At 37.6% G+C, this 22,738-nt stretch overlaps 1 protein-coding gene across 1 annotated transcript in view; it reads left to right on the forward strand.

The window, feature by feature from the left end:
• Positions 1 to 22,738, forward strand: part of ME2 (malic enzyme 2) — a 65,552-nt gene that overhangs the window by 32,956 nt on the left and 9,858 nt on the right. Inside the window, exons 7-13 of the mRNA XM_032259499.1 lie at positions 118 to 221; positions 2,770 to 2,879; positions 2,989 to 3,086; positions 3,404 to 3,517; positions 8,163 to 8,277; positions 10,518 to 10,660; positions 17,472 to 17,574. Of these exons, the coding sequence (XP_032115390.1) occupies positions 118 to 221; positions 2,770 to 2,879; positions 2,989 to 3,086; positions 3,404 to 3,517; positions 8,163 to 8,277; positions 10,518 to 10,660; positions 17,472 to 17,574 (787 nt within the window). The remainder of the gene's footprint in view (positions 1 to 117; positions 222 to 2,769; positions 2,880 to 2,988; positions 3,087 to 3,403; positions 3,518 to 8,162; positions 8,278 to 10,517; positions 10,661 to 17,471; positions 17,575 to 22,738) is intronic.

Here is a 22,738-nt window from a genome sequence, read left to right on the forward strand (position 1 = left end):
AAAAAAATAGGCAATAAATTTAAAAAATTGTATTAGTAATTTTTTGTTTTGCAGTTTTTATTAAAAGTGATTATGTCATAAAAATTATTTTATTTTTACATTTGGTTTATTTTATAGGCACTCTTAAAAGACCCATTTTACATGGGCTTGTACCAGAAAAGAGATCGCACACAACAGTATGATGACCTGATTGATGAGTTTATGAAAGCTATTACTGACAGGTATTTTTAAAAAGTTTGAATATATGAAAGCACCTTTAATGGAGGGGAGGGCGGCAGGGTAAGAACCAAAAGTTTTGTTTTGTTTTCCTTTATCTCTTGTGAAGATAAGCAGGAAGCCATTCATTTTTGAGAACTTTGTCCAGCCTGGCTGTTTCTGCCTGATTAGATGTGCTGATATGAGATGGTTCCCATGGTCTGCCTTGCTTTCTTGAGTTACCTGATATTTTGAGGGAAGTCTGCCCTCACTGCTTCTATCAAAGTCTTACTGCGGGGTACCTTTTTCAGACTTGACCTTGAGACCCACACCCACATTCCACTGAAGCTCTTGTGCAGCTTTTGTATTTTAAGTTCTCTGACCATTTGGTCCTCCCACCTCTCTACCTCTTTGCAACATGGACTCAGGTTTTCCCACTCCTACGTCTTTGAAACTGTCTTCTCTTGACTGCTAAATAGCTTCCTCCTAACTTGGTCTTTCTCCCATCTTTCTCTCTCTCTCTCTTTTTTTGTCATCTTTACTGGTTCTTGCTGTGTCTTATTAAATGTGGATGACTACATAGTCCTCTTCTCTTTGACCCATGAACTGTGACCTTTATGTATGTTACCCCTAAACCCATAAAAACCCATCTCCAGTCCCACTGCTGTTCTGAGGCCTGCATTTCTAATAACCAGAATCTTCCATCTGGATATTCTGTTGTGAGTGCATATTCATATCCCACACTGAACTCCTTTCCTTTCCAAACAACCTATCTTCTGTATTTGAAGCTTCTATTATTGGCAGTAACATTCACCCTATTGCCAAAACTTTGATCTTGGTGTTATCTTTGACCCTTCTGCCTTCTCCATCAGTCTCCCATGCGGTCAGATATTTCTTAAATTCAGTGGGTACTACCACTTAAATGTCTCTTGTTTTCCAGAGGTACGGAGAAAGCCATGATCTTGCTCTCTCCTTATCTCTCCTAGAGTTTTCTAATTCTTCCTCCAGTCCTCTCCTCTCCAGTTTATCTCCACCTTAACACCAGATTAATCATTGTGATTATGTCATTCTTTGGCTTGAAATCTCTCATTGGTTTCCTATTGCCATAGGATAAAATCAAACCCTTTACTTTGATGATCTAATCTTGGCCTACCTTTAAAATTGCTGGCATGTAGAAGATATTTGAAAATTAATTCCTAAGGCCGGGCGCGGTGGCTCAAGCCTGTAATCCCAGCACTTTGGGAGGCCGAGGCGGGTGGATCACGAGGTCAAGAGATCGAGACCATCCTGGTCAACATGGTGAAACCCCGTCTCTACTAAAAATACAAAAAAAAATTAGCTGGGCATGGTGGTGCGTGCCTGTAATCCCAGCTACTCAGGAGGTTGAGGCAGGAGAATTGCCTGAGCCCAGGAAGCGGAGGTTGCGGTGAGCCGAGATCGCGCCATTGCACTCCAGCCTGGGTAACAAGAGCGAAACTCCGTCTCAAAAAAAAAAAAAAAGAAAATTAATTCCTTTTCAGGGTCAAAGTCAACAAATCTAAAGTGGAACATCTTCTCAGAAATTGCCATCTCTTCTTCTTCCTCTCACTTTCCTACTTTGGACAACCAAATAGTGCCTTCTTAGTTATTCCAAGTACCTTGACATTGTAACAGCTTCTTCCTCATTTTCCAGTTGATCCTCTTCAATTTCTATTCATTCTTTCTTATAGTTCATAGTTACTCCTTTTGCTTCCTGAATCTTCTGCTTCAGATCTCTTGTCTTCATGTTACAGTAGCCGCCTAGTTGCTTCTGCCATTTGCGTCTCTCCCCACACCAATATGTGCTATGTATCACTGGCAGGTTTATCCTTCCTAAAGGGCGTCATGTGTGAATTTTTTCCTTTCTCTGCAGCCTTCAGTGGTTCTACGTGGGATGCAGAAGAAAGTCCCTGTTCTCTAATTTAGCATTTGAGATTCTCCCTTATTTGGTCCTAACTTGCGTTAACCAACTCCTCCCTTATCTCTTAATGTAAACCATGAAATATATAGCCAGATTATTGAAAAGTCAGGGTCACCCAAATACAGCCTGCTTTTCTTCCTACTGCTTTACTTTTTGTTCTTTTAGGGCCCACCCCCTTTTCAAGCCTTCCCTAAATGTAACTCACCTAGATCATTGACATCTTTTTCTGAATGTCAGTGAACTCAAATAGGAATTACTTTTCAATTATTTATGTAATATATACTTTCTTGTGTTGCTGTTTAACTGAAAATGTAATGAGAATTTCATATCAAATATATATTTTTTGAGGATCAGAGTCAAAGAAAGTGTCCTCCTAGATACTTGAAAATAGTTTACACAGATTCATATCCCATGGGTCCATTATTGTGACATGTTCTTTTTAAAAACCTCATACATTTTTAATTGAATAATTTCTACATTTTGAATCTAGTTTTTCACTGGCTCTCAAAATTTTCAGATGGCTTTAATTGAACTAACATACATTATTTTTGAATGCTACCATAGGGAATATTAGATGGAAAGTTGTTTAATAGTGTTATTTTCAACACAACTATTATGGGTTTTGCTGTTTTTAGATACGGCCGGAACACACTCATTCAGTTTGAAGACTTTGGAAATCATAATGCATTCAGGTTCTTGAGAAAATACCGAGAAAAATATTGTACTTTCAATGATGATATTCAAGGTAAAGCAAAAAAAAAAAAAAAAAAAAACTTTAGGGTTTTGATTCTTACTTTTTAAACATTTTTAATGTGCCCATTTTTTATTTGTAAAAATCTTTGTTTTTCTTACAGGGACAGCTGCAGTAGCTCTTGCAGGCCTTCTTGCAGCACAAAAAGTTATTAGTAAACCAATCTCCGAACATAAAATCTTATTCCTTGGAGCAGGAGAGGTAAGTTTTGTAGTCTTTTTAAAACTTAAAGTCCACCCTCTTTTCTAAATTTGGAAAATGGGCAGAATGTTGATGTTTATATAAAAGATCGTAATGAGCTTGTAATTTTGTTGAGGTAGAGGACATGAAATCAAGACTGTTACTATAAAATAGGTAATTTAAAATATGTTTAGAGAGAGTATCATGAAGAATTTTTGTTTGATTTGTAAGGGAAAATAAACCACATATTTCTTACAGCATATAATCTTCATATATAAAGTAACTTAAGCATTTCATCATACTATAGTATATATTAAAATTTATGTTTTGTTGGACAGGCTGCTCTTGGAATTGCAAATCTTATAGTTATGTCTATGGTAGAAAATGGCCTGTCAGAAGAAGAGGCACAAAAGAAAATCTGGATGTTTGACAAGTATGGTTTATTAGTTAAGGTAAAGTATTTAAAATTTGGAGAAGCAAAAGAGTGCGTTATATTTTTAGTTGAATTTTTAAAATGTTATTCCTTAAAATCTTGTTTCTCATTGGAGTATTCAAATTATACCAATCGGGACCTTCCACTCTCTTTTCAGCAGAACTTCCTGATTAAATTACAGTATTAGCAGTACTTTTGATACATGAGCAATAATTCTTTTTTTAAATTTTATTAATTTATTTATTTGTTTATTTTTTGTGTTGAAGCCTCTCTCTCTCTCTGTCACCTAGGCTGGAGTGCAGTGGTGCAATCTCACCTCATTGCAACCTCTGCCTTCTAGGTTCAAGCAGTTCTGCCTGAGCCTCCTGAAGCTCAGGCACCTGCTACCACATCTGGCTGATTTTTGTATTTTTAGTAGAGACAGGGTTTTTCCATGATGGCCAGGCTGGTCTTGAACTCCTGACTTAAGGTTATCTGCCCGCCTCAGCCTCCCAGAGTGCTGGGATTACAGGCGTGAGCCACCACAACTAGCCTTTTTAAAAATTTTAGATCTAAGGGGTACATGTGCAGGTTTGTTACATAGGTATATTGTGTGATGCTGAGGTTTGGACTTCTGATGATCCTTTCGCTCAAGTAGTGAACATAGTACCCAATAAGTAGTTTTACATCTCTATACTCCTCCTTTCCTCCCCTCTTTAGGAGTCTCCAGTATCTCTTGTTCCCATCTTTATGTTCATGTATGCCCAACATTTGGCTCTCACTTAGAAGTGAGAACATTCAGTATTTGGTTTTCTGTTTCTGCATTAATTCACCTAGGATAATGCCTCCAGCTGCATCCATGTTGCTACAAAGAACATTATTTCAGTCTCTTTTATGACTGTGTAGTATTCCATGGTGTCTATGTACTACATTTTCTTTTTCTTTTTTAAAGATGGAGTCTCCCTCTTGTCACCCAGGCTGGGCTGCAGTGGCACGATCTCGGCTCACTGCAACCTCCGCCTCCCAGGTTCAGGCTATTCACCTGCCTCAGCTTCCTGAGTAGCTGGGATTACAGGCGTCTGCCACCACGCCTGGCTAATTTTTGTACTTTTAGTGGAGATGGGGTTTCGCCAGTACTACATTTTTTTTTATCCAATCCAACTTGATGGGCACTTGAGTTGACTCCATGTCTTGACGATTGTGAATAATGCTGTGATAAACATATGAGTGCAGGTGTCTTTTTGGTAGAATGATGTATTTTCCTTTGGGTATATACCCAGTAATGGGATTGCTGGGTTAAATGATAGTTCTATTTTTAGGTCTTTGAGAAATCTCCAAACTGATTTCCACAGGATCTCAACTGATTTGCATTGCCTGCAACAGTGTATAAGCATTCTCTTTTCTTTTTTTTTTTTTTTGAGATGGAGTCTCATTCTGTCACCAGGCTGGAGTGCAGTGGCACCATCTCAGCTCACTGCAACCCCTAACTCCCTGGTTCAAATGATTTTCCTGCCTCGGCCTCCCAAGTAGCTGGGATTACAGGCACATGCCACCACGCCCAGCTAATTTTTGTATTTTTATTAGAGACGGGGTCTTATCACATTTACCAGGATGATCTCGATTGCCTGACCTTGTGATCTGCCTGCCTTGGCCTCCCAAAATGCTGGAATTGCAGGTGTGATTACATTACACACCTGGCGGACTTTTTAATAATAGCCATTGAACAGAAGTTATTCTTTTTTTTTGGAGACAGAGTCTCACTCTGTTGCCCAGGCTAGAGTGCAGTGGTATGATCTCAGCTTACTGTAACCTCCACCTCCTGGGTTGAAGCAATTTTCCTGTCTCAGCCTCCCAAGTATCTGGGCATGTCATCATGCCCAGCTAATTTTTGTATTTTTAGTAGAGCTGGGATTTCACCATATGGGTCAGGCTAGTCTCGAACTCCTGACCTCAGGTGATCCAGGAGGCTGCCTTGGTCTCCCAAAGTGTTGGGATTACAGGCGTGAGCCACCATGACTGGCCATGAGCAGAAATTCTTGACTGTTTGGAGATTGTAATCCTCTGAAGCAATCTAATCAACAGCTATGGACTCTTTCCCCAGGAAAAAAGCAAGTGCTCCTGAAACCAATTTATGGATAATAAAGAGCTTATCCCCCAGATTAACCTAGTACCTGTGGGCCTGACTACCTTTGTTAGCACTGATTACCCATTTTTACTAGTTTAAGAATGTCATATATCTTCTACTGTGTAACACATTGAAATATAAGTAAACTGTTTCATAGTTAAACCAATCTAGTACACAATGCTGTTGTATTTTTGTATGTACACATTAAAATATAATGGTATAGCTGTTGCTTAGCATTTATGTCTGTGGAGCAAGCTATCTAAATGTACTTTGCGCTACATCTAAAATCTTTTCTTCTTAATTAGAACCAGTATTCTATTAGTACAAAAAATAAAAAGTATGTGAATGAAAAATCTTGAGTGCTTAAACTACACGTAATTTAAAATATAATAGTAGTTATATACCAGACATTGTTATAAGACTTTACATGTATTGTCTCCTTTAATCATCTCAAAAATCCTGTGAAGTTTTACAAATGAGGAGGTCAAGGGAGTTTTCTAAAGTCATCAGCTTATTAGTGACAGAGATAGGATTCAAAACCAAGTGTCCTGACTGAAGCCTGTGCTCTGAATCATTAAACTGTGCTGCCTCGCTAAGAGGCTGTAACTACCATATTTACTAGTATGTAAGACACAAGGATAAAACATCACATATTTAGAAGGCTATTGGGGTATGTATGTTTTGACTAGTACATAGTTAGTTTGGTACTTCTTTTTGTGATGTTGGTGTTCATCAAATATGTTGTAATTCTTTAGCATATTGGTAGGTCAGGTCTAACTGTATTGGTAGCTGCAATGTGTCTACTTAGCACAAAGTGAGAACCTGTCTGTCTCCATATTCATCATCAGATTATGTATTTCTTTTCCAGTGTGCAGGTAGCTTGACCTATGGGCGTTAGGCTTCCAGTGTCTCCTGATGACCCTAAACACTGCCCTTAATTTTGAGACTTTGAAAGCAGTGACTTCTTATGTCACTGTTTGCTCAGTCTGGTTTTGTTACCTGACTGATGGTAGTGTGCTGCTTTTCTAGCCCCTGCAGATTCTTATCTGGAGTTATCTTGGCGGTCTGGTGGAAATCACTTTTTCAGAAGTCGTCTTTTTTACCGAAATAAGAATATAATCTTCTCAGTTGGTTTTTGCATTCAGTATGCTTTTGTCTGCCTTAAATCTTTGAGAAATTCTTCATTGCTCTAGTTTGTCAGTTGTACCTCTTCTGGCTTTGTGGCACTACTAAGAATTTAACTTTTATGGTTTTTGACCTGGGATTTGGAAAGGAAAGCACGTTTCTTCATTCAGCCATCTTTAATCAGAATTCCCGGTTCCTCTTGTTTCTAAATTCTTGATAGTATAAGTCCATGGTGTCTGTCTGCAATTCTGAAATTCTAAAGGCTTTGAAATTCCAAAATTTTTTCCGAAATTTATTTTGGTGACAAATCTGATTGCCCTGAACTTATCTAGTAGCAAAACCTGACTCAAACTAGTAAGAAGCTCTTTGTAGTCTTAATCTTTTGTACTTGGTGTGACTATTCATAAGTTTGTTCAGTTGTGGAGTATATCTGTTGGGAGGGAGAATATGTAATATTTGATATATACCATATTGCATTTCTTTTTCTTTTCTTTTTTTTAGGACGAAGTCTTGCACTGTTGCCCGAGCTGGAGTGCAGTGGTGTGATCTCGCTCACTGTACCCTCTGCTTCTTGGGTTCAAGTAATTCTCCTGCCTCAGCCTCCCGAGTTGCTGGGATTACAGGCACATGCCACCACGCCAAGCTAATTTTTTGTATTTTTAGTAGAGACAGGGTTTCACTATGTTGGCCAGACTGGCCTCAAACTCTTGACCTTGTCATCCACCCACCTCGGCCTCCCAAAGTGCTGGGATTACAGGTGTGAGCCACTGCGCCCAGTGCCATATTGTATTCTAAAACATGAAAAATTCTCGGCCGGGAGTGGTGGCTCCTGCCTATAATCCGAGCACTTTGGGAAGCCAAGGTGAACAGATTGATTGAGCCTAGGAATTTGAGACCAGCCTGGGAAACATGGCAAAACCCTATTTCTACAAAAAAAAATTAGCCAGGCTTGGTGGTTATATGACTATAGTTCCAGCTATTCTGGAGGCTGATGTCGGAGGATCATCTGAGCCTGGGGAGGTAGAGGCTGCCACTGCACTCAAGTCTGGGTGACAGAGTGATACCCCATCTCAAAATCAATCAATCAAATTAAATTAAATATGAAAAATTCTTAATTCCAAACTCATCTAGCCCAGATAAAGGATTGTAGGCTTTTGTGCCATATTGGACTTAGGAAGACCTCATAGAGTAAATGCATTTTTGAGAGAGACTACAAAGTTTCTGGGAATAATGGGAGATTTGATTTTTGTTTCATATTTTGTGTATATGGACATGATGAAGACAGAATTGGAACATATGGGTTGAAGAAGAAAGTAAATGAAAATGAGAATACATTTCTATTGTAGAAACAATGTGTAACTCATAATGATGTCTTTTTATTTCATCCTTAATATGCATTGACTAAAAAAATACTGTATTTTATCTCAAAATTTAGGGACGGAAAGCAAAAATAGATACTTATCAGGAGCCATTTACTCACCCAGGCCCAGACAGCATACCTGAGACTTTTGAAGATGCAGTTAATATACTGAAGCCTTCAACTATAATCGGTAGGTAAAGTTATTCTGATAAATAATTTTACTCCTTAACTGTATGTTGCCAGTCATAATTACCATGTATGATGACTAAAAATGAATTGACAGTTTTACCTAAATTTCAGCATATACTGTGTTTTCTGTGATAACTTTTTGGTTACCATGCATGAAATTCAGTTACCAGATGTCGCTTATACTTTTAAGTCCTAAACACTATGCAGTCAATCATACTTTGCTTTTAGAGTTGTTATGACTGTTGGACTCAAAACATGAAAAAGACCAAAGCCATTTGCAGGTTTTACCAGGAGAATTCTATGCCGACTCAAAATTTTTGTGGGCAACAAAGCTGAAAACTTCAGTGTTTAATTCAGGCATTGCATAACTGACATCAGACCATGCCATTATGGCATTATGTTCTCAGCAGAAAATATAAAAGTGTTTAAAAGAGGAGCTATTTAATTTTCTATTTAGCTGTGTTTTTTTTTGTTTTTTTTTTTTTGAGACAGAGTTTCTATTGCTTAGGCTGGAGTGCAGTGGCACGATATTAACTCACTGCAACCTCCACCTCCCAGGTTCAAGTGATTCTCCTGCTTTAGCCTCCCAAATAGCTGGGATTACAGGTGCCTGCCACCATGCTCAAATAATTTTTGTAATTTTAGTAGAAATGGGGTTTCACCATGTTGACCAGGCTGGTCTGAAACTCCTGACCTCAGGTGATCCACCTGCCTCAGCCTCCCAAAGTGCTGGGATTACAGGTGTGAGCTACTGCACCCAGCCCTATTACAGGTTTTCTGATTATCTTTTTATTCGTTGTTTTTCTCTCAACCATAAGCTGCCTGCATTATGTTCATTTTTATATCCTAATGGTTTAATACAGTGTCTGGAACATTGTAGGAGTTTAATAAAAGCTTGTTAAACTGAACTGTATCAGGAAAGTGGATTGCTTTAGTGAAGGTGACCTTTTATCCCTTCCAAATTTCTATTTTTATAATGAGTTCCACAGAGTTTAACAGTTTAGCATTTGACACACAAGGGTTTTGAAAATTTTTTTAATTGTGGTAAAAATGCATATATAACATAAAATTTGCCGTGTTAAGCATTTTTAAGTGTGTACTTCAGTAGCATTAAGTACATTCACATTGTGCAACCAGTCTTCACAACTCTTTTCATCTTGCAAAACTGAAACTCTGTAACCACTAATAACTCCCAACTGGGCACACCTAATCCCAACACTTTAGGAGGCTGAGATGGGCAGCAGATCATTTGAGGTCAGGAGTTCGAGAGCAACCTGGCCAACATGGTGAAACCCTGTCTCTACTAAAAATACAAAAATTAACCAGATGTGGTGGCATGCACCTATAGTCCCAGTTACTCGGAAGGCTGAGGCAGGAGAATTACTTGACCCTAGGAGGCAGAGGTTGCAGTGAGCGAAGATCACACCACTGCATTCCAGCTTCAGCGACAGTGATACTCCGTCTCAAAAAATAAATAAAAAATAAACAATAACTCCCCATTTTCCCCACCCTCTCCACCCCTAACAATCACCATTCTACTTTTTGTCTCTATGAATTTAACTACCTAAGTGGAATGACATGGTATTTTTCTCTTTGTGACTGGCTTATTTTATTTAGCATAATGTCAGTGTTCATCCATGTGGTAGCAAGCTTTATCTTCCTAATTAGAATGATGAAGATAGTCTTATACTCTTTTTAAAAACTGGCTGGGTGTGGTGGCTCATGCCTATAATTCTTGCACTTTGGGAGGCCAAGGCTGTCAGATCACCTGAGGTCAGGAGTTTGAGAGTAGCCTAGCCAGCATGGCGAAAGCCCGTCTCTACTAAAAATGCAAAAATTAGCCAGGTGTGGTAGCACACACCTTTAACCCCAGCTACCTGGGAAGGTGAGGCACGAGAATCACTTGAACCCAGGAGCGGGGAGGTTGCAGTGAGCTAAGATTGTGCCACTGCAACAGAGCGAGACTCTCAAAAAACAAAAAGTTAAAATAATAAAATTTCCCATAATTCATTGTGTGTGTAGTAAACAATAAATATTTAAGTGAGAACTTTCAGCATCTTACTGTTTTTTCTTTTCAGATTTGAGATTGTGTTCTCATAGATTTTGCATTGCTGAAATAGTGCTATCTTTATAATGAGCTATTACTGTGTTTTTGTTATTGTAGCCCTATTGTAGAAATGCTCTTGATAAGCGTTGCTTTTATACCTATAATGAAGTGGCTGCTTTTCTCCCTTGTTACAGGAGTTGCAGGTGCTGGCCGTCTTTTCACTTCTGATGTAATCAGAGCCATGGCCTCTATCAATGAAAGGCCTGTAATATTTGCATTAAGTAATCCTACAGCACAGGCAGAGTGCACGGCTGAAGAAGCATATACACTTACAGAGGTATTAATAATAGTCACATGAATTAATATGTGTATTATTTTCCTTTCACTAGCTTATTAGTTATACATTCTTACACAGTTGTTCTAGTGGTTTCCCTAGAGATTACAGTATGCTTCTGTGGGTCATCAAAGTCTGATATAAATTATTGTTTATATCAATTATGGTAAACAATTACTTTATAACTCTGTTGTAATGCCCTCACAATATTTGCACTATTGTTGTGAATTTTAATTTTCTATGTATTTTAAACCCAAAATACATTATTATTATATTTCACAAAAAATTTTCAAATTTATCTATATTTTAATTTATTTATCACTATTCCTTCCTGCATGTCTGTGCTACTACATAGGATCATTTTCCTTCTACCAGAATAATTTCTAAGTGTAGGTCTAATGAATTCTCTTGATAATTTATTTTGCCTTCATATTGAAGGATATTTTCACTCTACATAGAAGTAAAAGTTGGTAAATACTGAAGCATTTTAAAGGTATCATTTTATTGTTTTCTGACTTTTGTTTTCTTTTTGATGATATATCATTGTCTTAGGTTTTTAGCAGTTTGACTGTGGCAGACCTATACATGGTTTTCTTTGTATTTATTTCACATGGCTATTATACTGCTCCTGAATCTGTGGCTTGATGTCTGTTTTTGGTTTTTGACTTTTGTATTTTGAAAAAATAATCAGCCAGTATCTCTACTTTGGCCACATTCTCTCTCTCCTGTCTTATGGGACTCTATATGGTCAGACTTTTTCACCACATTTCATCATAATATCTTTTACACTATTTTCTGTATATACTATCCTTCTTGCTCTCTGTTTAGATCTGATGATTTTCTTTGGCCCTATCTTCCAGTTTGCAGATTCTCTGTTCAGCTGTGCTAATGTGTTGTTCTTAATTTTAGTTATTGAATATTTTTCATTTGTAGAATTTGTTTGCTTTGTGTAATAATTTATTAATTTAGTAACAGACTTAAAATCATGTACTATAGAAACAATTTCTAAATACTGCTTTCTTGTACTCACATTTCATGAAACATTTCTTTTTACTGTTTTCAAATGTGTCTTTACCATCAGTGTTTGTCTTTTCTAGAGCTATCTTTTTGAGTTATCTGACAGCTGTGGAGAACAAATTTTTATTTATATCGAAGCTGTTTAAGATTCAGTGCTTTTAGATCTGTGACACTACCACAGGAGTATAGCCCAATTATAAATATCTGCCTATATATCACTCGACATTGTTTTTTTTCCCTACTGTCTCATAAGTGATCAAAGTGGCTCTAGGAAGTGATTTTTAAAGGCTTGTTTATTATGATGTCTAGTAGCTGTAATTGCTAGATTACATCCTTGAGAATAAGTAATAAATCTATGATAGATTTTTGATCTTCACTTCTTCAAAAAAAAGTTTTTGTAATAGAAAAATAAATATTATAGTATATCTCTCAAAAGCTAAGTATTCTTTTAAAAATATAACCACACTACCATTATACATCATAATTTTAACAATAATTATATCTTGTCATTTTGTTTTATTTTATTTTGAGATTGGGTCTCCCTTGGTCACCTAGGCTGGAGTGTAGTGGCACAATCATAGCTCATTGCAGACTGCAACTCCTGACTCAAGTAATCCTCTTGCCTCAGTCTCCTGAGTAGCTGAGACTACAGGCAGACACCACCACACCCAGCTAATTTTTTAATTTTTATTTTTGTAGAGACAAGGTCTTGCTTTGTCGGCCAGGCTGGTCTCAAACTGCTGACCTCAAGTGATCCGCCTACCTCAGCCTCCTAAATGCTGGGATTACAGACATGAGCCACTGTACCCCACCTAATTTCATAAATATATGAATTACAATTAAAATTTTCTGATGGTAATAAATGTCTCAGTCTCTATGAGTTCATTTTTATTATCTATCTTTTGTTCTGTCTTGGTAATCAGGTTTTTTTGTAAGCCTAATTTGTACTTTATTTATTTTTTTGTTTGTTTTTTGTTTTTTTTTTGAGACGGAGTTTCGCTCTTGTTACCCAGGCTGGAGTGCAATGGCGCGATCTCGGCTCACCGCAACCTCCGCCTCCTGGGTTCAGGCAATTCTCCTGCCTCAGCCTCCTGAGTAGCTGGGATTACAGGCATGCACCACCATGCCCAGCTGATTTTTTGTATTTTTAGTATAGAGGGGGTTTCACCATGTTGACCAGGATGGTCTCGATCTCTTGACCTTGTGATCCACCTGCCTCGGCCTCCCCAAGTGCTGGGATTACAGGCTTGAGCCACCGCGCCCGGCTATTTTTGTTTTTTTTAACTGAGTGATGGATATAAAGAATTACAGCAATAGGCCGGGTGCAGTGGCTCATACCTGTAATCCTAGCACTTTGGGAGGCTGAGGTGGGTGGATCACGAGGTCGAGAGATCGAGACCATCCTAGCCAACATGGTGAAACCCCGTCTCTACTAAAAATACAAAAAAATTAGCTGGGCATGGTGGCGCACACCTGTAATCCCAGCTACTTGGGAGGCTGAGGCCAGAGAATCTCCTGAACCTGAGAGGCGGAGGTTGCCGTGAGCCTAGATCACGCCACTGCACTCCAGCTCCAGCCTGGGTGACGAGCAAAAAAAAAAAAAAAAGTTGTGGGCTCAAAAACAAAACAAAACAAAATTTATAGCAATAATTTAAGGCTGTGGATAAAGTCATCTTTGGAAAAGGGACTTTACTTTTTTGAGTAGGTCGCCATAATCCAGTCAGGGTGTGGTCCACATGAGGCCTGGGGTATTTCCAGTTTGCCCTTTCTGCTGATATCCACCCCTTTGGGTATGAATCAAAAGTCTTGAAGTATTTATCAGCACCTCTCATCCTTAATGGTCCCTGAATTTCCATTTCCTCTCTCTCAGCTGTTAAAAGTTCCTCTCTGACTTTTAATAGCTTTGCTGTTCAGGGTCTCAGCCACAGCTTTTAATTTGGAAAGCAGCAGTCATCTTGAGGGGAAGAGCTTCAAATGCTAGGCTCATATATCTTGCTTCCCTCTTCTTTTGGATCTTGGAAACCTTTCTTCCCCAATACCAGACTCTCACTATCTTGTTAGCTCTCTACTTCCTTAAAAAAAATTATTTAAAATATGTTTTATCTGGTTTTCAAAATTGTAACCAGGGGAAAATTTGGTATGAAACAACCCAGAAAATCACTGCCAAAGCAGAACTCTCAGAACTTCCTGAACTTAATTTTCATACTCTTGATATATTTAGCATTCTTTTTTCCCCCCATTGTTAAACACTATGTAGACCAGCCACAGTGGTTCACGCATGTAATCCCAGCACTTTGGGAGGCTCAGGCGGACAGATCACTTGAGGCCAGGAGTTCAAGATCAGCCTGGCCAACATGGTGAAACCCTGTCTCTACTAAAAATACAAAAAAATTAGCCAGGCGTGGTGGCATATGCCTGTAGTCCCAGCTACTCAGGAGGCTGAGGCAAGAGAATAGCTTGAACCTGGGAAGCAGAGGCTATGTGAGATAAGATCGTGCCACTGCATTCTAGCCTAGGTGACGGAGTGAGACAGTCTCAAAAAAAAAAATTTGACACATATGTTCTCTCAAAATTCCTTTTGCTTCCGTATGGCTACTCTGTTAGTCAAAATAAATTATAAATTCTCATGACTGTTGGTTTCCAGTTGATACAATAATTATTGAAATCTCTTCTTCCAAATCCATCACAATATCAGCCTATAGATATTTAAAAATCTCTTTAGTATAACATTTTATATTTTTATTTTATTACTTTTAGCTTGATTGCCTGTCCTCTTCACCAGGCTTTACTACTTAAAAGTAATGGTTATTTCTCTCCAAATTGAATCTTAGTCTTCTACAATGACTATTAAATATATTTGGTAAATATATTTGACGCATCATGGATTGTTGGCATTTCTGAAATATAAAAAATTTAAATATTTTAAGCAGTAGTATGTCACCAGAAAACTGCTCGTTTAAGAATTTTATTGAGTAAATATTAATTGTAATAAATATACATTATTGGAATAAATAAAATTTCCCCAAGGATACTAGTTTGATATACTGTATTTCATCATTCTTAAGATCAAGGATTGCGTGAGCCCATGAGTTTGAGACCAGCCAGGGTAACATAGTGAAACCCTGTCTGTATAAAAAATTTACAAATTAGCCGGGCATGATGGTGCACACCTGTGGTCTCAGCTACTTTGGAGGCTGAGATAGGAGGATTGCTTGAGCCCGGGAGGTGGGGGCTGCAGTGAGCTGTGATCGTGCTACTGTACTCCAGCCTGGGCAACAGAGTGAGACCCTGTCTTTAAAAAAAAAAAAAAAAAAAAAAAGAGTATTGTGTCATAGTTTACTTTTACATAAATTCTTAGTGTTACATAAAATAATGGCATAGAATTTTGAGTAGTCATCACCTGGTAAATTTTTAGTCCCCTTTTGTTTCACCATGGAGATGCTACTCCAACACCCTTTGCTGCTCAGTGAGAAAAATACTTTAAAAAAATCTTCAGAGTTGAATTGCCGGCTGCTTACATGGGCCAACTTGGACTTCAGAATAAGAATATACTATTATCATTAAAACTTAGCCATGTTTAAGCCATGGATTAATTATTGAGTAAAATGGGCAGGGGAAGCAGGGGTGATGACCTGGAGAATGTGAACTGCTGTAGAATTTTGTCAGTATTGAAGAAATTCCCAAGATCTTTCTAAGTTTCCAAACTCACTGATATCATGAGAACATTTTTCCATAAAGTGCTATATTGTATGATCTACCTTATAAGACTATTAAAATTAATGGTGCCAGAAAAATAATGTACTTGTGATAACATGTATGACATGAACCATGAAATAACCTTAATCATCAAATAAACAAAATTTTTAGTCATAAGTAACGTTTAGAACAAATAGAGAATTGTAATAGCTATCCGTAGAATAGGTAGAAAATGATATAATATGGAATTGCAGGTCTAAGATAATCAGCTGTTCCCTATTACCATAGTTAACTTGCTTTTACTCTTAAACCTTTGTATTATTTTGAAATGGAAATTATATCTTATAAAAGTAATGCCTACTCTGCATTGTTGACCTTCAGACTTCCTGGAGTCAAATTCTTGAATGCTAAATCCACTAAAGCCAAGGGTCTACAATACTATAATCACCCTTGGTATGATATACACTATTCGATTTGCGGAAAAGAAGACAAAGCAGTGTCTGAACATTTACAATAACTTTGTCGAATGTTCAGGTATCATGGCAGTTTGTCCATCCTACTGTGTGGAGATAGTTCCGTTTTCTGTAAATTATCTTTTAATCTAACCTAAGCGGCTGTTTAAACATGACTTATTTTAGTTGTTCCTTGAATATTCCAAGATAAGTTATCCTGAGTACTGTTGCTTTCTTCTTTTTTATCATTTGAGGGAGAGTGGTAGATAGGGGGAAATATGTGGGGGAAAGTGATATATAAAGGATTTTGTTTTATAAATAATAACTTTCTGGTACTTTTCAGTTACATGAGCAATTAATTCTCTTAGAAATCCTGAATATACCAGTAACACTTTTATATGCCATTATAGAGCATTGTATCAAAATTGGATAGATAGGACAAATTTGGAAAAAATATTCTTCTTTAACAAGGCATCAGGCCATTTTTTTTTCCTGGAGTGATACTGCGGTCATACCACATGTCTGTGTTACAAACTGCCTACTGCTGGGTATTACAGCATCACTGAAAAACCGTGGCTGTTGGGTTACAAAAAATCTAGATTAAGATTTAACTGCTACAGTTTTGACAAAAGTGACTTTTCTTTTTATTATTATTATTATTTTATTATTATTATTATTTTTTAATAAAGATGGGGTTTCACCATGATGGCCAGGCTGGTCTTGAACTTCTGACCTCAGGTGATCCACCCACCTCAGCCTCCCAAAGTGCTAGGATTACAGGCGTGAGCCACCTCGCCCGGCTGACGTGTGACTTTTCACGAAGTATTTGAAAATATTAAAGCCTTAGTTTTCTGATTCTTTTTTTTAATTAGTGAAATGGAGATGATGATCAAGTTTTCATGAGGGCAAAATTAACTGAGTTAACACATATAAAGCACTTGGTAATTAGTTTCAGTAGATGTATAGTAAATGGCAGCCATGTTTTGGTACCTCCCCTTCATTCACAGGTGTTTATATTGGTCTTTATAATTTGGGATCATATTTATTGGCCATCTACATTTTAAATTTCTTTTTTTTTTTTTTTTTTTTTTTTTTGAGACGGAGTCTCGATCTGTTGCCCAGGCTGGAGAGCAGTGACGTGATACTGGCTCACTGCGACCTCTGCCTCCCGGGTTCAAGTGATTCTCCTGCCTCAGGCTCCTGAGTAGGTGAGATTACATGCATGGGCCAACACACCCAGCTAATTTTTTGTATTTTTAGCAGAGATGAGATTTCACCATGTTGGTCAGGGTGGTCTCAAACTCCTGGCCTCCAGTGATCTGCCCACCTTCGCCTCCCAAGTTGCTAGGACTGCTGACGCGAGCCACTGTGCCTGGCCTTAAATTTCTCAAAAATAAGTGTCTGTTTTTTAAGTTTTTAGCAATAAATGATTTTTAACTTTATTATTTATTGAATGTATACTACGCATAAAACAAACCTCATCTTAACAAAAGGATTATAATGAAAAGATTGTTGTATAGTTTATTATGCCTTGTTTCTAAGTAATATATTGGTCTGCTTTACTCCAGGACTTGATTTTGTATGAATTCATCTCAGTTTTCTCATCCACAGAAAATAACAAAATTGAAGTTATTTCACTTTATTAACAGGGCAGGTGTTTGTTTGCCAGTGGCAGTCCATTTGGGCCAGTGAAACTCACAGATGGACGAGTCTTTACACCAGGTCAAGGAAACAATGTATACATTTTTCCAGGTAAATCACCATTATTTATGATATAGAGCAATAGTTAATTATGTAAAAATACTTAATGGAATGCTTTAGAATGAAAGATTGAAATGAGCAACAGTATTTACAGAATTTTGTTATAAATGTACAAGAAAACTCAAGGAATTCATCAAATTCAACATGCTTCATTTTCTCTGAAAATTTATTCATATTGCTAATTAAATTTGTTTTTATTATAGAAATAATGTATTGCATGGTTTGTAAAAATGCAAAGGAACAGAATGGCACAAAATTATGTAACCCTCTCTGTCTCCCCTTTGTGTACCTCCCTATCATACTTCTCAGAACCACTGTCAGTAATGTGCTGGGAGTTTTTCTGGTGGTTTTCATCATGACTGATAAATTTATCTCCTTTTATTGATTCTTGCAACTCATCTGTATGTATGAATGTCACACTATGAAATATAAGTAATAGTGCACACATACCTTCTAATACCTTGCTTCCTCTCTCTACTGCTTAATTTGTCTTACTACTTTTAATTAGGTTTCCTAAGTAGTTACCTGTAATCTTTATATAATATACTTAAAGAGCTTTTCTTAGCAAGTTAAAAGTTTTCATTAGCTTGCCACAATGAAATATGAAAAACATCTGATGTTTTGCTTCTTCTCTCTTCTTATTCCGTCTCTCAGTTTGGGTTGTTAATATTTCTCCTTTGTACAGGGTTTTTGGACATTTGCATTTCGTTCTGTTGTCTGTTGTGCTTTGTCTACAGGCTAATTCTGAATATTCAAAATCATGATTATATAAATACTGTTCACCATCTCAACAGGAGTGTGATTTAATAAGTAGAATATTCAGTTCTATATCACTAAATTTTTGACACTCAAGTATCAAGTGTAATGAATCCTCCTGTAATTTCTCGCCAGCTTTCTTCATTTCTTCTTACTTGGCAGAAAACTATTTATTGTATCCCATGTTGTTCTCTTTACTACCCATGTGTGCTACTGTTCTATTCTTAGCTCTGTCTCATGTTTCTAGAATACATCTTTGACTAAGTTTTTTTCTAAACTATGGATAAAACTTGATTTTACCCATCTGAAAATATGTCTATATTAGCTATGTCTTTAGATATATAAAATATGCTTTTATTTTGTCCTCTCACTTAATAGTTTGGCTAGGCAGAGATCTGTGGAGTCAGTCATTTTCCTCAGACCTTTGAAGACATTCTTTCATTTCCTTTTAGTGGCCAGTGAGATTCTCATTCCTTTACACATACTATTTTTTTCCTCTCTCAGAATCTTTAAAATTTTCTCTTTAGATTTCTAAAAGGTCACTGGAATGTTTTAGATGTTTCAAGTCTTTTTTTTTTTTTTTTTTTTCTTTTTATTACTGGAAATTTCCAACATGTAGGGTAGAGGCAATAATTGAAGTCTTATGTTCCAGTCTCCCACCTTTCAGTAGTTATCAACATGTAGCCAGTCTTATTTAGTCTATACTACTTCCCACCCACCCTACCTTCAATGAGTTTTTTTAAAGCAAGTCAGAGATATCGTGTAATTTCATTCATAACTACTTCAGTATATTTCTCTAGACAATTTGGTGTTCCTTTTTTTTTTTTTTTTTTAGACGGAGTCTTGCTCTGTCATCCAGGCTGGAATGCAGTGACACAATTTCAGCTCACTGCAACCTCCACTTCCCAGGTTCAAGCAGTTCCCCTGACTCAGCCTCCTGAGTAGCTGGGCTACAGGTGTACACCACCACGCCAGGCTAATTTTTGTATTTTTAGTAGAAATGGGGTTTCACCATGTTGACCAGGCTGGTCTTGAACTCCTGACCTTGTGATCCGCCCGCCTCGGCCTCCCAATGTGCTGGTATTACAGGCATGAGCCATCACACCTGGCCAGGTGTTCTTACTTTTTAAATACAACCACAATCCTGGTATCACACTGAAGGAAGTTAACAATAATTACTTAATATCATTTATCATTAACTCAGTTCAACAACTTATATTTTATTCTAATACCTTTCTTTAATTCTAGAATTGCTCTTCTAAATAGCTACTTTTTAAAATAAAAATGGTTGCAGTATTCTTTCAGATTTTGTGTTTTGTTTTGTTTTTTGAGATGTAGTCTTGTTCTTGTCACCCAGGCTGGCATACAATGGCACAATCTTTGCTCACTGCAACCTGCGCCTCCCGGGTTCAAGAATTCTCCTGCCCCAGCCTCCTGAGTAGCTGTGGTTACAGGCGCCTGCCACCACGCCCAGCTAATTTTTGTATTTTTAGTAGAGATGGGGTTTCACCATGTTGGTCAGGCTGGTCTTGAACTCCTGACCTTGTGATCCGCCCGCCTCGGCCTCCCAATGTGCTGGTATTACAGGCATGAGCCACCATGCTCGGCCTCTTTCAGGTTTTTCTGGAGAATTATCAGGATTCCTTTCAATATTTCTTCCTTTGTGCTGTATTTTCCATAAATTTCTGGTGATCCTCAGATGTCTCTTTCTTTTAAGCAAAGAGTGTGTTGAGTGATTTGATATGATTTTCTTTTGCACTTGTGTCTTTTTTCTTCTGATAGTCCTTTCCCTGACTAGCTGACAGCAGGCTCTAATTAAGATATGACAAGTAGACTTACAGTTTACATAGGCTGGCATCAGGCGAGCGTGTATAACTGTTGTCAAAGTAAAGAGGGTATTTAGTCTGTGAATATCTTGGTGCTTTTCTATTATTAATTTTTTTCTCTTTTTTCCCCCGTCATGTTTTCCTGTATGTCTCTTGAGACTTAACTTCTATAATAGAAACTGTTCCATCATCTGTAATCTCTTTCTAGAACGTGATAGTGTTCAAAAATCAATGTTTTCTATTCAGTCATATTTCTGTGGCCTAAAAGGCATGAGAACAGGGAAGGAAATACTTTTCTGCTGATTTTAACAAAGCTATTTTTTTGAACCTTTTTTTAGTTTCAGGGGTACATATGAAGGTTTGTTATATAGATAAATTGTGTGTCGCAGGGGATTTCATGTATATTTTGTCACCGGGGTAATAAGCATGGCAACTTTTTTTATACTTATCCTCCTCTCACCCTCCATGCTTAAATAGCCCCCAGTGTCTGTTGTTCCCTTCTTTGTGTCCATGAGTTCTTATCACTTAGCTCCACTTACAAGTAAGAACATGTGGTATTTGGTTTTCTGTTCCTGTGGTAGTTCGCTTAGGATAATAGCCACCAGCTCCATCCATGTTACCGCAAAGGACATGATCTCATTCATTTTTATTGCTGCATAGTATTGTATTTTATTCATACACATGGTATATGTGTACCACATTTTCTTTATCCAGTCTACCATTGATGAGTTTAGGTTAATTCCATATCTTTGCTGTTGTGAATAGTGCTGCAGTGAACATACACATGCATGTGTCTTTATGGTAGAACAATTTATATTCCTTTGAGTATATACCCAATAATAGGATTACTGGGTTGAATGGTTGTTCTGAGTTCAGCAAAACCATTTTTTATGTCATATTTAAGGAATTTAGCAGTTGATTATTTTTATGTAACACTTCGAAGTCCTAACTTTAGTAACAGTTATGAATACATAAATATAGAATTAAAAATAACCTGACCAGGCATGGTGGCTCATGCCTGTGTAATTCCAGCATTTTGGGAGGCCAAGGCAGGAGGATTGCCTCAGGCTAGGAGCTTGAGACCAGCCTGGGCAACATAGTAAGACTTCTTTGTCTCTTCCACAAATGAAAAATATTAGCCAGGTGTGGTGGTGCATGCCTGTAGTCCCAGCTAGCCAGGAGGCTGAGGTGGAAGGATTGCTTGAGCCCAGGAGGTCCAGGCTGCAGTGAGCCATCATCATACCACTGCACTCCAGCCTGGGCAACAAAGTGAGCCTGTCTCAAAGAAAATAAAATAAAATGACCTGGCATTTGAGGTAGAAATGAGCCTAAAAACAGGAGTATTGGCTGAAAGTCTGTTTATAAAGCAACTTTTAAAAAGCTCTGATAATGTTTGAATGACCTAGGCAAGCAACTCTTAACAGGGTGAAATTTTTTCAAAAACCTTAAAAGGGGTAAAAGGATAAGATATTGACTCTAATAAAATATTGGGGAATTCTGGACCAAGGTTAGGGAGGGAACTAATGCACAGAGAGGTGAGCCAGCTTTTGAAGCCAGTTTTACAGTGAAGGCACAGACCAGAAAGAAAGTGGCTAAGAGGTACAGCTGTGCTTGTCATGGAAGGTGGACAAGATCAGCACCGTGTCCCAGTCTGGCAACACCTCCCACTCTGGACTGAAACCCTAAAGTGCTGTACCTTGGAATGGGGTTATAGTTTGCAGCAGCAATGAGTGATTTAGAAAACCTCAAGCCTCTCTCAGGACTGCCAGTGCCTACAAGTGCCCAACAGAAGCAAACAAAAATTTCTCTGAAATAAGATAACACTATCCTAGTCCTCACTATCCTAGTTCTCAAATTATTTTTATAAATAAATCTTCAAGTACAACCTAAATAAAAAAAAAAAAAAAAAAAGAAAATGAGGCACATAAAGAGACATGACAACAGCCAAAACCAGCAAAACCACGAAGAACATACTAAAACCCTAGATATAACACAAACACCATGAAACAAATATGCTTATGTTTATAGAGATAAAAGCCAATCTTGAAAATTTAGACAAGTACCACTAAATTCTAGAATTGAAAAATGTAGTAATCTATAAGAACTGAGTGGGCCGGGTGTGATGGTTCATGCCTGTAATTTTAGCACTTTGGGAGGTCAAGGCAGAAGAATCGCTTGAGCCCAGGATTTTGAGACCAGCCCTGGAAACATAGTGAGATCCCCATCTTTACAAAATTAAATATATATATATTAGGCATGGTGGCATATGCCTGTAGTCCTACCTACCCAGGAGGCTGAGATAGGAGCATCACTTGAGCTTGGGAGGTCAAGGCTAGAGCGAGTCATGATTGAGCCACTGTACTCCAGCCTGGGTAACAGAGCAAGACCCTGTCTCAAAAAAAACCCAAAAAACAAAAAACTGAGTGAATGAGGCTTATGGCAGATTAGACCATAGAGAATTAATCAACTGGAAAATATCTCAGAAGAAACAATTCGGAATGCAGCACAGAGAGACCCAAAAAAAAAAAAAAAAAAAAAAAAAAAAAACCTGGAAAAGTAGGTAAGAGACATTT

The sequence above is a fragment of the Sapajus apella genome, unplaced genomic scaffold (genome assembly GCF_009761245.1).
Source record: "Sapajus apella isolate SASKATOON/1434 unplaced genomic scaffold, GSC_monkey_1.0 scaffold109, whole genome shotgun sequence".
NCBI classification, from domain to species: domain Eukaryota; kingdom Metazoa; phylum Chordata; class Mammalia; order Primates; family Cebidae; genus Sapajus; species Sapajus apella.